At 44.2% G+C, this 17130-nt stretch overlaps 1 protein-coding gene and 1 long non-coding RNA gene across 3 annotated transcripts in view; one reads left to right on the forward strand and one right to left on the reverse strand.

The window, feature by feature from the left end:
• Positions 1-7315: 7315 nt before the first annotated feature.
• Positions 7316-17130, reverse strand: part of CACNG5 (calcium voltage-gated channel auxiliary subunit gamma 5) — a 59869-nt gene continuing 50054 nt past the window's right edge. For both annotated transcript variants that reach the window (XM_082212850.1, XM_082212849.1), the window contains exons 4-6: positions 16023-16163; positions 13488-13633; positions 7316-8863 (exon numbers count right to left, since the gene is read on the reverse strand). In XM_082212850.1, coding sequence (XP_082068976.1) covers positions 8606-8863; positions 13488-13633; positions 16023-16163 — 545 coding nt within the window. In that variant the 3' untranslated portion in view covers positions 7316-8605. The remainder of the gene's footprint in view (positions 8864-13487; positions 13634-16022; positions 16164-17130) is intronic.
• Positions 8321-16023, forward strand: LOC309526655. The gene is made up of 3 exons (XR_014216795.1): positions 8321-8453; positions 11459-11558; positions 15946-16023. It is a non-coding gene; the product is annotated as an uncharacterized lncRNA (long non-coding RNA).

Raw genomic sequence — 17130 nt, forward strand, 5'->3', positions numbered from 1 at the left:
AAGTTGCAGAAAACAGCTTCTTCAAATGGACAAGCCCAGCATTTTAGATTACTCAATCTGCCTTGACCTAGTTTCTCTGGCCTCGTTTTCTCTCTTGATACAAACAAGATTCTGTTGCATTTTTAATTGCAATAAATGTGTTTACATGAAAAGAATACAGCTTGTCAGGGGAGAAGGTGACCTACTTTCTTCTTGCAAAAAGAAAAAAAGTGTATATCTAAAAAAAAATTCCATATTGTTGTGAGTTGGAATGCAGCTTTCAGAATGATCGTGGTGAATAGGTGGATGTCTGATGTGTGCTAGGACTTTGAAACAGAAGAATCTAAATGTCCTCTTAGACTGGAGATGTTCTGTTGATGGACAGGAATCCAGCCTCCCAGAGCTAAGAGAAGGGTTTGGCACCTGTACACTGCAACTGTGTTGGAGAAGCAGGAAGATTGCAATTTGAATTTGAGAAAGATAGTGTGAGTTTTCACTCTGGAGGTTGCAGAAAGTGGGGTGGGGTGTGCATTTGTCTCTGTAAACTTAGGAGCCAACTCTTAGGGGCAGGGGTCTCTTTAACCTCACCCCCCAATAAAATATTTGAGGGCCCCTCCCAAAGTTGATGGGTGTTGCCATTCAAATAGTATGCGTATGGTGTGTCTTGTGATTGATTATGCAGGGAGAAGTTTCCCTGGCCCCTCCCCAATATTTTGTTCGTGTTAGCACCTTGATATGTAAATAAAGCAATTGCTACAAAGTAACCCTAAATCTCCAGTTTTCTATCATCCAAAAGAAAGCCAAGCTCTTTAGCATAGCCCTTGGATCTCAGAGAAAATAGGGAGCACTTAATAATGATATTCATTTCCCTCATTTTCATTCCTCCAGTTGTGTAACTATACTGCGTTGTTTTTTGTTCTTTGGAGTCATACAAGGAACAGTGATATATGTCACAATGACTCATATAGGGTGACCACACTTCTACATTTTGCATTACCATGGCACCCTTAGAAGCCGAGGGTTTGACTTCCCAGTGCAGACAAGAAGCATGTTGGATGGTGTGTAATTTACATAATTTCACAAGGGTTTCACCAAATTAGCTGTGCCCTACTTAGAAATGCCTCTTTCTATTTATCTAGATAATGAATAATAATATGGAATATGCTATTGTTCTGCATAAATATGGCTGATGTTTTTGTGGAAAACTTGCGCAAACCTAACCCAGGGTAATGGAAACACACGCCAGCTAGCTCCTTTCAGTCTGTGTATTGATCACATTTGCAGTAAATCACACTGTTTTAAAGCCCTGCCAAGTACTTCTCATCATTCTTTCATAGGCCTTCTTAATGTAGAGAAACAAATATTTAACTTGCATTTACTTACATGTTATTGCCTAAATTGGAATCGTAAAAGCTAAATTGAAAGGAGTAAGGCACTTCTCTTTCTAACCATAAATATTAATCAAGGTATCAAGGAACAAACAACCATATTTCTAGACTGTTTCATGGGGACTCTGATGAGGCACGGATTAGTTTTTAAAACGATCACAGGAAATGTACCTTCATGTAGAAATGTTATGCAGAGACTGTAAAATTTCCCCCGGTGGATTAATGAACAGTGTGCTACTTGGGTCTTATTCAAAGATTCATTCTAGAAAAGTGGATGATCAGTCTCACATGAAATTAAGCTCATATAAATGATATGCCATGTTTTTATGATTATGGATGCTGTATTTAATTTGAGTTAACAAATACTTTTGTAGGGAGTGTTTTAGAAATAGTTTGCATCTTTCATTGTCCACAAGGACAATGTGAAACAAAATGCATCGGGCGTGTTATATCTCTTAAAGCTTCCAATATATTTTATCACCATTTTGGGTCTTTCTTTCTTTTTCTTTTCTTGCCCTTATTCCAGAGTAAACACCTGGGGTGGAGGCTGTTGCAGCAAAAATGCACACACGCGCACACTTAGCAAAATACTATAGAAGCGGAGCAGCAGTGTTGTCAAGATGTGTTAAAAGCATACTAACTTAGGATATTTGTTCCACTTCTGCAACACAGTGTTGGATATAACCCAACAGGATTATTCCCTTCACATGGTACAGTTTGCTCCCCTAGGATTATCTTCAGAAAAAAGCAATTCCGCTTTCAAGTGAATTCCATAAAGTTTTAACAAACTTAAGGCGGCAACCCTAAACCCCAGTTACCTGGGGGTAATTCACACTGAATTCAATGGGGCTTACTTCTGAGTAGGCATGGTTATGATCACCCTATAACTCTTACAAATACTTGGATTTGATATTTAGCCAAGATAGTGAGGTTGGGTGTTTTTCTTGTCAGTCTTCCTTGTTTTCTTGCCATTTTTTATCCTAGCCTTTGCTTCAGCACTGATAAAATGCCCTTAAAATATATATACTGCTGTAACCATTTTGTACCGCTGGTGAATTGGCACCCTGTTAAATGCCTTTTCCTGTAAATGACTGTGTACGGAGAAATTTGCAACGTGTGCTACACTGGATGATCTATTGCCTACCTCAGCGTTTTGTGCTTTAAGACTGTGGCATAGAACAAAAGATATGGGAAATCGTATGGGAACAAGAAGTGTGTGCGTATTAAGGAAATATCATACGAAAAAAATGAACTTGCATTGCAGGAAAGACCAGACTTGCTTGCATGTCTACAAGCAATCAAGACACACACACACACAAATGAATAAAGACTGCCATGCATAATAGGCCTGGAAACAAATGATCAAGAATGAATGAGGACAAATTTGAGTTGTAGAAAATTAGCATACTTAATGTCTAGAAACACAACAAACTGCAGGACCACATTGTCCAGTTTGGGGCAAAAAAAAAATCAAATTTGCTGCTCTTTATTGAAAGTTAGGCCTCATTTCCATATGCAGCTCTACCATTTCGGTGGACATTTCATTAGCATGATCATGACTGCTTAGATTACTGGTAAGCAACAGTAAAATCCTGAAATAACCTAAATAAAGCATTGTTGTCACAAGGGTGCTTGGCAGATTGCTCAGATTTGACAAAAGTTGAATTCATCGAAAGGACCATGGGCAAAGATTATTATCAAGGACTTTACTTGCCCCCCCCCCCTGTTTCCACCAGGACAATCTCCATGCACAGGGGTCCAAGAGAGCAGTGATGAGGAGAGAGTGCTTGTTTTGCTTGCATCTTCTTACAGACATCTGCCACTTCAAACATGCTGGTCCAAGATAAGCACAGACAACTGTATGAAGGAAATGTGGAATAGCCAATGGGATAGGTTGGGAATTCCTGAGAATTTTGAGCTTCTGAGGCCAAGCAGTTTCACATGGGAACACGGGATTTCAGTTGTAGTAATGTAGCAGAAGATGCCTCACTGAAACCAAATGAGCAAGTTTACTGTGACTTTAAGACCCATTTCAATGGGAATGACAGAGCTGTCTTCATTTCAACAATTCGTTTTGCTTACCTGCTATTTCATGGGTTGTTTCCCCCCCTCCCCAAACAAACTAACAAACTGAGCAATAGAACAATTGCCCTTATTCCCTTGTTTCCACAACAAAAAGGATTTTATCTGGTACCTTTGCAATAATTTACATTGGCCTGGGGGGGGGATGTTGCATGAGAGAAATAAATAAATCCAAGTGTGTATCTGTACTCTGCCACTCCAGACGCACTTGCCTTCTCCATTAGATCATTGCATGCTAGAAAAAAAAATATTGTTTTGAAAACTCGCAAAATAAGATTAGTATTTTTTAAAAAATGACATTGTGGAAAGCCATGACATGTAGCATTAGCCTGAGAAGAGAATTCATCACGAAACTCCAATTTATCATGAGACTTCTCAGCTTCTTTTCAAACTGTAGGCTTATCTGTCTCCCCCACATGCTATTTCTTCACTCCTTCCTGATCTTCTGAACAGCTTTCTGGTGTCATGAACTCCGTATGTCATCCAAATGGTTAGAATTCATTTTTGTCTCTGTGCGTGCGTAAAAGAGAGAGAGAGAAAGGTGTCGGTTGCAAGTGACTTTCAGCCTGATGCAATATTTAGTAGCTCCAAAGAACATAGGAAACCTTTACAACGAAAATCCCAAGCCATTGTTTTCCTTGACCCGAGTAGCAAACCAAACTGCTGGGCATGTATGTTTTTGAGAGGCATATTGCTGAGATATTAACATATTTACAGATTCAACAAACTGAGTAGATTGAAAGTAATATTTTCTAACACGTGTCTTACATTTCAAAAACAATAATGATATTTGGATATATTTAGCCACCATACTGGCTATTTTGAGTGTAGAATCCAAAGGGATCTCTTGCAGCGTCTTGTTTTCATGTTTTTACTTCCAATGATGATTTTGGTGGTGTGTGTGTGGGAATTATGGAGTTTCAGAACACCCAGAGACCATCTTACCTGGCAGTTATCAGAAGTGAGAGTATTGATTGTACTAAGACTAGGTAGATCCATGTTGATTCATCCCCACTCATTCATGAAGTCCACTTGGTGACCTTGGAAAAGTCCTTCTGTCTCAACCTAACGTACCTACAGAGGATAAAATAGGGTGGGGTGGGAGGGGACCATTCTCACCTCCCTGAGCTCCTTGGAAGAAAGGTGGAATATAAATTTGACAAACAAAGAATATTGTGCATCCTACTAAGCCACAGTTGTCTTCTTTTTTTTTAGTATAATTTTATATGTTGAAGAGCTGAACTCTGATGTATGGGACTGAATCATGGTGAAATGGATCAAATTAGGGTTGTTGTCTTTTAAATTGCTTCTATTAAAGACTTTTTTGGGTTACAAAAGTACATACAGCATCTCTGCTTTCAATTCGTAGAGTCCTTTCTACAGTTCAGTTATTTTTGATGTGAGACACTAGAGCAGGGCTTTCCAAGGTGGGGAGAGAAGGGGGTTAGTAAACTTTCATTCTTTTACACAGTGTATGATCAAGGCTTTTGTGTCAGTGTCACGTGGGTAAGTTCTATTTCTATTCATTTATTAGGGGTTTTTTTTGTTGTGAGAGAGATTTGGGGGCCCAGGGCCCGATTGGTTTCTGTCAGTTCACCGCAGTGAGTTTTGTTTGCATGTGTGTGAGGGAGGGGGTTGCTAGGACAAATTATGCTTTTGGTGGGTTCTTGTTGTTGTCTTGTGTATGTCATAAAGGGAAGCCACACCGGGGTGAAGGCATCCTCTTTTGTTTGTCCCCATGCTAGTGGATCAAGCTGTTGTTGTTGTTTAGTTGTTTAATCGTGTCCGACTCTTCGTGACCGTGTGGACCAGAGCACGCCAGGCACTCCTGTCTTCTACTGCCTCCCGCAGTTTGGTCAAACTCATGCTGGTAGCTTCGAGAACACTGTCCAACCATCTCGTCCTCTGTCGTCCCCTTCTCCTTGTGCCCTCCATCTTTCCCAACATCAGGGTCTTTTCCAGGGAGTCTTCTCTTCTCTTGAGGTGGCCAAAGTATTGGAGCCTCAGCTTCAGGATCTGTAGTGGATCAAGCTAGGTTTGAATTAACTCTTAAACTCTTGAGTGGGGAACCTGTGGCCTTCCAGATGTTTCTCAACTCCAATAGCCTCAGCTAACATTGTCAAGTATAATGGAAGCTGCAATCCAACAACATCTGGAGGGCCACCTCTGTCTTAAATAAAGGCTGGTAAATAAAAGTACTAGTACTGAGGTACAAGAACGCTCTGGTACCCGATTAAAATGTTCCCTGCTTCCACCATAGGTATAAAATTTATTTAAGAGTTTTCTGCTTAATCCTTGAACATTCCTAAAAATACTCAATAAGCATGTGTTTTCTGTGGAAGAAGTAGAATAGCTTCAAGGAGATAATGTCAAAAACATTTACACACATTAGAAGGCCCAAAATCACACTCTGGATTTTGAAACAAAGTGAATTCCAAAATGATTTCAACCTGTATATCGATGTAGCCCTATATAGCTCCTGTTTCTTCAGTCTGGGCTGGAGTGACTTGACCTTTCAGTTTATATACGAGCGCTTGACTTGAAATGAAGATAACAGCTAGAACTAGCATATTGCCTTGCCATACCAGGAAATGCTAGTATATGTCCTTCCACATAATTAAGTTGCCAGATGAACGCTGGTGCCCTTTTCTTAACATGAAGAGAGGGAGAGATGTAGGGGAGTATAGCGCCACATACTAGAGAGAAAGAAGTAGCAGAAGTACGTTACCTTCCTTCATTCTCATGGCTTGAACCCCATTTTTAAAAAAAACTAAGTTAGAAGTGTATTTTACACTAGGGTTCCAATCCGTCTAGGACAGGGGTCAGCAAACCTTTTCAGCGGGGGCCGGTCCACTGTCCCTCAGACCTTGTGTGGGGCGGGACTATATTTTGAAAAATAAAAATAAAAAAATGAACGAATTCCTATGCCCCACAAATAACCCAGAGATGCATTTTAAATAAAAGGACACATTCTACTCATGTAAAAGCATGCTGATTCCCGGACCATCCGCAGGCCGGATTTAGAAGGCGATTGGGCCGGATTCGTCCCTTGGGCCTTAGTTTGCCTACCCATGGTCTAGGAGCTCTGTGCATGCTCCTAGCAGGAAGCTCTGCATTTGTATTAAGAGCTGGATGGGCAGACATGTACTGTGCACAGTGTTCCACTCGCCAATTCAGTAGTCAGAAATGCATGTACAGAGCTCCTTTCTAAAAGGTAAAATCTGGCTGTTTGGAGGAAGGGTGTGTATGTGGCGAATTAATCCTCCTGCTCACGCTTCCCCACCAAATATCTGATCAGTGGGATTTTAGCTTTGGGGGAGGGGGCAGGGCTCCATTGCGCATGAGTTTAGAGGGACGCGGGTGGCGCTGTGGGTTAAACCACAGAGCCTAGGACTTGCCAATCAGAAGGTTGGCGGTTCGAATCCCCATGACGGGGTGAGCTCCCGTTGCTCGGTCTCTGCTCCTGCCAACCTAGCAGTTCAAAAGCATGTCAAAGTGCAAGTAGATAAATAGGTACCGCTCCGGCGGGAAGGTAAACGGCGTTTCCGTGCGCTGCTCTGGTTCGCCAGAAGCAGCTTAGTCATGCTGGCCACATGACCCGGAAGCTGTACACCGGCTCCCTCGGCCAATAAAGCAAGATGAGCGCCGCAACCCCAGACAGAATAATTAATTTCACATTTCAATTCCATTATCTGAGATGGAAAACTTGGAATCCTGGAAGTAAAATTTAACACCAGCAACTGCCACATCTAGTAAGGAAGGAAATACTGGACATGTAAGATCAAAAAGTATACCAGCTCCAATATGTGTATTTGTTCATGATCCTGTGTTATTCAATGAGAACAGTCATCCCGTCTGCAACAGCCTGAGTGTTTTCGGAATCTTTGTCATTATTTTATTTTTTACCATAATGAATTCTTACAAATATGTTGCAAACAGACTGGAAGTCTGGATTTTGTTTACTTCTTTTTGATTACAACTCAGGATAACTTCAGAGTGGAAACAAAAACTGGCATGTACATAGAATTTTGTACACTTACGTTTTTCAGAGCAGCCAATCAGCTTACTGTATTCTGTACATTTGACTGCAGTTCTCTGAACATTCTAGCCATAATATACACATGGTACAACATACAGATATTAACTTTTCTTTTCTGTATACTTTATTTACAGGCAGAGCTGAATGCCAACATGACCCAATCAATCCCCTGAGGCGCCGGTTATAATACAAGCACTTCCATTGCAGTGGGTTTCCCAAAGAAAGGAAAATAGCAAAATAAACTAAAGGTGATTCATGGAATGAAGCCTTTGGGCTTGGTTTTTGCAGGGCATAAATTATCATATCCCCTATTCATTCAGTTCTAAGACCACGTATTATGAGCCAAATTATATTTGGATCCTTTATTACTTCAGAGCCTATATTTTCAGTCTGATATCAGAAGAATAGATTGTGTTTACACGTGCAGAGCACCAGGCACCTTATGTCAACGTGTTGAACCGCAATGTCAGAGGGTTTGTTGTGAAGTTATCAAATTGGATTGAGGACTACCCTCACCGGAATGGAAAGGGATAATTGGTGAGGGCTAATTGTCTGGTTCCTAATGAAAACCCCAACCTCACTTCAGAATGAAATACTGCCAAGAGGAAGAACTTTTAGTTAATTCTAAAATTCTACCTTCCAGCTTGAAGACAATGGCACCAATCCGCAGTTTTCTTACGATCTTTCACTAGCAATGGACATTTACATCTTATTCTGGTAATGTTTTACAATGAACATATTCTAATCCGCAAACCTTTGTTGCTTATCACAGGTTGCCTTTACGAAAACCCTACAAGTATCTTTCTGGTCTCAAGCTTCTGCTGGGTACGATCCTGTATCTTTTCCACACTCTCTCACGACTCCAAGAGATCTGGGCATATGGACCAGCTGCAGGATCAAAATCTCCACTGTAGTTTTCTGGATATGCAGATGTGCATTGCTGCGGGAACCCGTTTACACTCTAGGTAAGAATTAATATTATTCACTAATTGTATAAATGGAGAGGGATTGTCCTGTAAGAGTGGGCTTTTTATTTATTTTTTAAAAAGTACATACTGAGGACACAACAGCCTCCACCAGGTTTTCATCCCTAAAAGGCGAAGGAGTTACTTTCGATTCAGCACGGAGAGGACGACATCTGGTCATAATCCGGACATTTCAGTAGAGCAGGGTAACTACTGTTCATCTGGAGAGATGCATCGCTGGAGATGTCGGAAGGGCTGCGTCCACGAACCCAGGCATCCGGGTGGAGGAACTGGCCAGAGTAGTCGGAGCAGTTGCTAAGCCGTGGGCGGTAGAAGCCAGGATGAGGCCTGTACATCTCCTCTGCGGTGTATCTCTTCATGAACAGGTAGACAGACATGACACCTGCGCTCTGGAAAGGAGAGCAAAAACAAAAGCATTGCTCGAGTTGTCGGAAGGACTGGGGTTGCCATTCTAATGTTCTGATAGGATGTGACATGCTGATGAGCCAGGCAGGCAAACCAACCATGAAATATCCCCGCTCTGGACCTTGTGGGATGCTGCTGCCTTTGCCTTTGAGGGAGGTCTATAGCTCCGTGGTACAGAAACTGCTCTGCAGGTAAAAAGGTAAAGGTAAAGGGACCCCTGACCATTAGGTCCAGTCGTGAGTGACTCTGGGGTTGCAGTGCTCATCTCGCTTTATTGGCCGAGGAAGCCAGCATACAGCTTCCGAGTCATGGGGCCAGCATGACTAAGCTGCTTCTGGCGAACCAGAGCAGCGCACGGAAACGCCGTTTACCTTCCTGCCGGAGTGGTACCTAGTTATCTACTTGCACTTTGACGTGCTTTCGAACTGCTAGGTTGTCAGAAACAGGGACCGAGCAACGGGAGCTCACCCCATCCTGGGGATTTGAACCGCTGACCTTCTGATTGGCAAGTCCTAGGCTCTGTGGTTTAAACCACAGCACCACCCGTGTCCCTTTGCTTTGCAGGTAGAAGGGTCTATATTTTTTGCTTTGCAAAAAAAATTTTTTTTTTTGCTTTGCTTTGCAGGTAGAAGGGTCTATATTCAATCTCTGGCCACTCCCGGTAAGCCTGGGAATGACCCCTGTTAGGAACCCTGGAGAGCATAGACAAGACTGGGCTAGATGGTCCAATAGTCTGACTCAATGTATTATTATTAAGATAGCTCAGTTGGTTAGGGTATGGTGCTGATAACACCAAGGTCGCAAGTTCAATCCCCATATGGGACGCCTGCACATTCTTGCATTGCAGGGGGTTGGACTAGAATGATCCCAGCTCCACAAGTCTATGGTTCTTTGATTCCCCTCCTTTTTCCCTGATGGGACTCAAGGCAGCAGTGATATAAGGTAGCTTCCTTATATCATATGATGTGCCTCTGAGGGTAGGAGTGTGTTTTGGTTGTGAGGCTGCTGGGGGATTTGACATGCAGAATTTTTGCATGCATTAATACTTCAGAAATATCGCTCCCAGCTGGAGTTGTTATAACTGAACATCTTGTCCCAACATATTATTTCAGTAGTGCAGGTGGATTTTCTATGGCTGGTAAGTCAAATGGTCTTCATCTTCTCTCTGGGAATGTGCAATCCTCCCCTTTGACTATACGTTATGGCCAGTAAGTGGTACCTCGGGCTACAGATGCTTCAGGTTACAGACTCCGCTAACCCAGAAATAGTGCTTCAGGTTAAGAACTTTGCTTCAGGATGAGAACAGCAGCAGCAGGAGGCCCCACTAGCTAAAGTGGTGCTTCAAGTTAAGAACAGTTTCAGGTTAAGAACGGACCTCTGGAACAAATTAAGCTCTTAACCCGAGGTACCACTGTACTCATTTGCCAACAGTGAAAGGACATCACAGCACACTCTGTGGGGAACATAGTCTGAGTGGCTCTTTCCTCCACTCAAGCCGCTCTTATGAAGCAAAACTGCTCCAAAGAGGAGCTGGAAGAAACCACTGGGACAACAGTGCCAATGGGAGCTGCTGCACTGGGATCAGGATTCTTTGGGTTGGTGAAAGGAAAGCACACGTTTCGCTTCCTGTTATCCTGGTGTTACTTAAGCCATTGTGCAGAATTATATGCAACACAGGACTTCACAGGAACAGGATTTCTGCTGCTGTGTTCTTTGCATAATGCTAATGATTCTTAGCATAAATAAGGAGGCCTAGCTCACACGATTTCTCTGTGGTTCTGCTTCTGACTTGAAGATGGCAAGTCAACAGTCCAGAAATGTACTGTGAGACCACATCATCTGCCTGTCAATTGCCCCAGGCAGTGGAGGAATGTATGGAGTTTGAGCTAAAAGGGAAATAAAATGGGATGCTCTAAAGAGACATGGGGATGCAGGTGGCGCTGTGGGTTAAACCACAGAGCCTAGGACTTGCCAATCAGAAGGTAGGCGGTTCAAATCCCCACGACGGGGTGAGCTCCCATTGCTCGGTCCCTGCTCCTGCCAACCTAGCAGTTCAAAAGCATGTCAAAGTGTAAGGAGACAAATTGGTATCGCTCTGGCGGGAAGGTAAACGGTGTTTCCGTGCACTCCGCTGCTCTGGTTTGCCAGAAGCGGCTTAGTCATGCTGGCCACATGACCCGGAAGCTGTACGCCGGCTCCCTCGGCCAATAAAGCGAGATGAGTGCCGCAACCCCAGAGTCGGTCACGACTGGACCTAATGGTCAGGGGTCCCTTTACCTTTACTAAAGGGACATGGTTAATTGATTATGGGGATGCTGATGCCTGCCTGAGCAAATGAACCCTCCTTTGAGGAGGACATGCACATTTCTATACATCGAATGTCCTTTCCCACACCCTGCAGTGCTGTTCCACTTCTTCCCAGTGAAAGGGACCCAGCATTTTGCCGCCAACTACTTTGTGATTTAAATGTAATTTAAAGAAGCAATGAATTTATAACTGGAAGAAAAGCAGTCTATGAAAAACCAAGCCTGTTCGTATTTTGACCTGACAAACCCATTCTTTCATGTGTCCCCTAACAGATAGGTACTTCCGATTTCCAAATGCATGAAGGTACAGCAAGGTCAAAGGGCTGTTTGCAGCAGGGATGCTTGCAGTTCCACAGCCCCCTCAGGTTTACAGGTAAGGCATTCTTGGTTTTTTGGGGGGTGGGTTGGCAAGAGGGGAACATCACAAGCTCCCTCACTTGCCAAGCCACACTGAGCCTTCAGGGCTGTGGCTGTGGTGGTGCCTCCTTCTGCTCATGGTTGGTGAAGGGATGCCCGCCTCTGGGCCAGCTGAGAGGATGGGCGAGGAGAGTGCTGCCACTGCCCACCAAGGACAGGCATGAGGCTTTGGCAGCTGCCCCCTCCTTTGGGAATGGGGAGGCTTTGAGCCTCTTTCTCCCTCACCTTGCCACAGGTCCAGACCACCATGGCCCGGTTGGCAGCCACCCTCCAGACTCCTTTCTGAGAGCCAGTGTGGTGTGGTGGTTAAGGGCGGTGGACTCGTAATCTGGGGAACCGGGTTCGCTTCCCCGCTCCTCCACATGCAGCTGCTGGGTGACCTTGGGCCAGTCACACTTCTCTGAAGTCTCTCAGCCCCACTCACCTCACAGAGTGTTTGTTGTGGGGGAGGAAGGGAAAGGAGAATGTTAGCCGCTTTGAGACTCCTTCGGGTAGTGATAAAGTGGGATATCAAATCCAAACTCTTCTTCTGAGGTTTGCACGGAGGGGTGAGAGATTTACCTTGCTCGCCCCCCCACTCACCCAATTGCACGGAGCCTGTTAGGCTCAATGCATTTGACTGCCTTTGCTTGTGGGGGCCTCTTTCCTCCTGGAGTGGTCATTTAGCCTGGGAGGAAAGACACAGCCCATCCTCCTGGGCGAAGTCTGCAAGGTGGAGCTGGGCCTGGCAGCATTACTGCCTTGGCAGGGTGGGAGTCTAATGAGGCCCACACCCTGCCAACAGCAGGAGGTGAGCTGGGGGCTCCTTTAAACTTCTCCCTTGAGGGGGCACACAGCCACCTCCCCCCCCCCCGGGAACAGCTTGGGTGCAAGCAGGAGCCGGACTCTCTCAGCTGGGGAGCCCCTGACAGCTCCCTAAAACTTTTGGCGCACTCCTCAGCCAATCAGAGGGAGGAACATGCTCTGTTGTGCCTCACTGATGCAGCTTGTAGACTGGGATGACTGCTTCACTCAGCAGTATGTCGCTGATGAAACCGCCACTGCTCCTGAGTCAGTTTCATCAGTGATATACCGCCGAGTGAAGTCATCATTGTGGTCTGCCCCTCATAACAGTCCTGGGTGATATATTGATATACAGTGGTACCTCTGGTTGCGAACGGGATCGTTTCCAGAGGCCCGTTCACAACATGAGCAGAACGCAACCCACCGCTTCTGCGCGTGACGTCATTCTGAGCATCTGCGCAAGCTGCAAAACCCGGAAGTAACCCTTTACGGTACTTCCGGGTCGCCGCGGGACGCAACCTGAAAATGCTCAACCTGAAGCAAATGTAACATGAGGTATGACAGTATAGCCAAGGCCTACCACCCATGGATGTCTGGGGGGGTGGAACCAGCAACATGGCCCCACTTCACCTCCGAAGGGGCTGGTGAATGAGGGTTATACATCATTTACTAAATTCTACTGCGAGTCAGATCAGCGGCAAAGCCTGTTTCCATGTCAGAGTGACAACAGTCCTGAGCAGTATGGCTCTTGTACCTTCCTTATACTACCTTCCCTGGTTCCAAGTCAGGCACCCCTTGATCCCAGCCTCACTGGGGACAGCAGTGGAAGAAGGATGCAAGAACCGTGTGCTGCCTGGCTGGCTGAGGTGCTCCCATGCCAGCACAGCTTGGCCCAGTGCTTCTCTCTGTGAGCATTGGTTCCTCAGACACCAGGAGAGGAGTGCTGGGCCAGACCATGCTGGGGGTGCCTGCTTCACACCAGGGCCCCTCTGACTACACCCCTGTGCTAGAGAACGATAAAAATACCGAGCATCAACTATTGACACATCAAGATAAAATCTTTAGCACAGGGCTTTCTAATGATCTCGCAGCCAACCTTTACCTCTGTCAGGAGAAAAGAGATGGCAGAAAAAGCAAACGACCATCCATATCTATAAGTGAAGTAAGTCTCGGAGTCCTTGGTTCTGTTGAGCATCTCATCGTTGATGCTGGAAATGTACAGAACGAGCCCCACAACCAGAGATAAACCTGGGGTGGAGAAAAATTTATGATTAGAAAAAATACACACATACACACATAGGGTAAGACTCCAAAACACCCATTCAGTTTCCTCAATGGCAAGGATGGGGATCAGGGAACCTGCAGCCCATTGGCAATGCTGCCTGGGGGAGTCCAATAATACTGGGAGGGCCACAATAGGATATTTACAAATGCAGTCAAACCACCAATGCATGTTTGCTAGATAGGAGCTCAGAGTTCTTCCTGTAGAACGAACTCTGAGATACTCCCACTGTGCCTGTCAGGGGGAGGCCATAGTCATACATATAATCTCACCTGAACAGGGCACTTCCTCTTTGCTCGATGTCTCATCATCATTCCAGCAACGTGAGAACATATGCTACGTCTCAGCCATCCATTTTAAACTGTACTAAAGCATGTATTTGTAACCAGATTACCATTTTAAACCTGCCTTAACAAAGCTGCTACATCTGTTACTCTTCAACAAGTATTCTGAGTGAGTAAATGTTATTTTTTTACCTTCTACAATATTGTCTGTGTGGTTATTGTTTTAAGGGTGAGAAACCAGGAGGATCCAGTATGTATGCCTTAAAGCACCCTGTATTAGTTAAATTAAAAGGCTAAAACTAGCCTTTTTAGGATGCACTCTGCTGTACTTGCAAAAGTGAGGAAGGAAGATTAATATCAAATAAACATATCCCTTCTGTTTCCCTACACTCCATCGCTGGTCTAAGATGAAACATGCAACCTGAGGTAACAATCTTGGCCATTACCCTGAGGCTGCATCCGCAGTCACTCACTGAGAAATGAGCACCCTATGCTGAATTAAACAACATATTTATGTTCTCAGACATGGTTCTTCTGAACTACAAGCTCTTGATACGAGAGAAAGCTTTTAAGATCTGCCTTCACAGCTGCTGGTTTAACACTCGCTTAATGCTATGAATAAACCATCAGCTTCTCCTCTCAAATGGAAACACGATGGCTGGTTATTTCTAAATTCCAGCTCTCCCCTGTTAACTCCAGCCACCATAAAATGAAAGAATTGTGCCAGATTTTTAAAAAACCGTGTCTGGAGCTGCAGCAGAATGTTCAAACACCACAGAAGATTTTGCGTGTGTATGTACATGCACACACCTCATTTTATCAGGTTCAGTTAGCAAGGGCTAGACTCCAATTGTCCTTCGAAATCTAAGCCTGAGCACTTTTCGGAAACATGGTAAAACCAGCCTGATTGAGCTGGGTTTGCAGGTTCGGTGAAAGGATGGTGAAATCGTATTGATTCCCAGGGCACAGCTCTATATGTTTACTCAGAAGTAAGCCCCACTGTGTTCAATGCAATGCAGCCTTGATTGCCCATTTTGTCTTTATAAGCTGCCATGAACCTTCAAGATGGAAGGGGCCTCCTAACGCACATAAAGAAGTAAATAAACAAAGGGCCTGTCAACAATGTTGGGAAATAGGACTATGAGACAGACTGTAGTGAAATCATCGCCATTCAGAAGCATCTTCTGCAGTGTGTCCATTCAAGCAATCATGATACTGTCTGGAATATCTGGCACGACTGCCACAGGGCCATGGGAAAAAGTGGATCTCCATGGAATGGCTGCAAACCTTTGGGAAAAGAGCTCACACAGAGGCACGCTTCAATAAAGAGCTTTTCCTCAGGGAGCATCGCAACAAGGGCAAAGTTAATGCATTGACACCCACCCTTTTACATTTTTTGTGACAGTCATCTACTTAGCCAAAGTGCTGCATCTCATCAATTTTAGCTAATTTACTTAGTTGGGGTGAAGGGAGCTGATTTATTTACTGCGTTTTATGTCCTCCCTTTCATCCAGGGAGCTCAAGGCAGTTCTCCTCACGCTCATTTAATGCTTCTAACAACACTGTGAGTCAGGTTTGGCTGAGAAATAGTGACTGACTCAACGCCACCCAGTAACCTTCTTGGTTGTGTGGGGATTTGAACCAGGATTTCCTCAGGCCTAGTCTGACACACTAGCCATGACACTTTCCTGAGATGTTTTTACTTTTATTATGCATTTTGTGCTTTTATATTGTGCTTTTGTGTTGTAACCGCCCTGAGACCTGCAGATATAGGACGGTATACAAATTATTATTATTATTATTATTATTATTATTATTATTATTATTATCTGTTTGATTGTTCGATACTTGGAATGAGCCCCACTGAGGCAAATGCAGAACTGTGGCATGATATTATGTTGGGGCTGAGCAGGCTGACAGAATACAACATCAAAATCTGTCACACACTGACTTTCTTAATTGCCCCCCCCCCCGGATTCCATCGTCCTTCTTAGATGTGAACACAAAAGACTGGATTTCAGATGCAGACTAAGGAGCTGGCAAATAAGAATGTCAGATTCTTAAAACTCACCGGACAGAATGAAGAAGATCCCAGATACGAAGGCCAGGATGGTTCTGTGAGGTCGAATATGCCCTATGTTGCTGAGAATGAACCCGATAAACATGAAGAATAGGCTGACCAAGGGAAATGGGGTGGCAGAACGAATCATCTCTGTAAAATATAATGGGCAGAAATAACATGAGAAAGGGTAATATGCGCAACGCTTCCCTATAAAAATTAGTAAAATAACACCATGTGTATAAGAACATTTTCGGCACTTGTGACTCATAATTTGCTTTGTTTTTATTTTTATTTTAAATCTGCATGCTCCTCACATATGAATAGAAATAAGTGCCATATCTGCAACACCACATATTTAAATTGTACCACTTTGACAGCCATGGCTCTCCCCACCCCCCAAGAATGCTGGGAATTGTAGTTTAAGAGTGCTGAGAGTTGCCATGAGACAATTATTCCCCCTCACAAAGCTACAATTCCCAGAATCCCCTGGGAAGAAGGCCTGACTTTTATACCACACTGAGAACTGAAACTCTGTGAGATATGGCCACACATTTCTGTCAATGGGAAAACCCTACTTTCTGTGGAGTTTACACCCTTTCTTTTCTTAGGTGTTGTTAGTATGAAAGCATCTTATTGTTTGATATCCCAGTGTCCCACTAAATAACTAACAACACAGTGCTAGGCGTGTCCACTCAGAAGCAAGTCCCATCAAGTTCTATAGCCACTTACCTGGGAGAAACCCACTTTGAATGTACTTCTGGGTAGACTTACATAGGAACTGTTATACAGTGGTACCTCGGGTTACATATGCTTCAGGTTACGTACGCTTCAGGTTACAGACTCCGCTAACCCAGAAATAGTACCTCAGGTTAAGAATTTTGCTTCAGGATGAGAACAGAAATCGTGCTCTGGCGGTGCCGCAGCAGCAGCGGGAGGCCCCACTAGCTAAAGTGGTGCTTCAGTTTAAGAACAGTTTCAAGTTAAGAATGGACCTCCGGAACGAATTAAGTACTTAACCCGAGGTACCACTGCACTTTATTTTTATGACATTGCTGGATGAATGTTCACTCACTTGCAGCAAAATATCACCCCCTGTGGCTTTAGCTCATGCCTAACT

The sequence above is a fragment of the Podarcis vaucheri genome, assembly GCF_965113315.1.
Source record: "Podarcis vaucheri genome assembly, chromosome: 2".
Lineage (NCBI taxonomy): Eukaryota > Metazoa > Chordata > Lepidosauria > Squamata > Lacertidae > Podarcis > Podarcis vaucheri.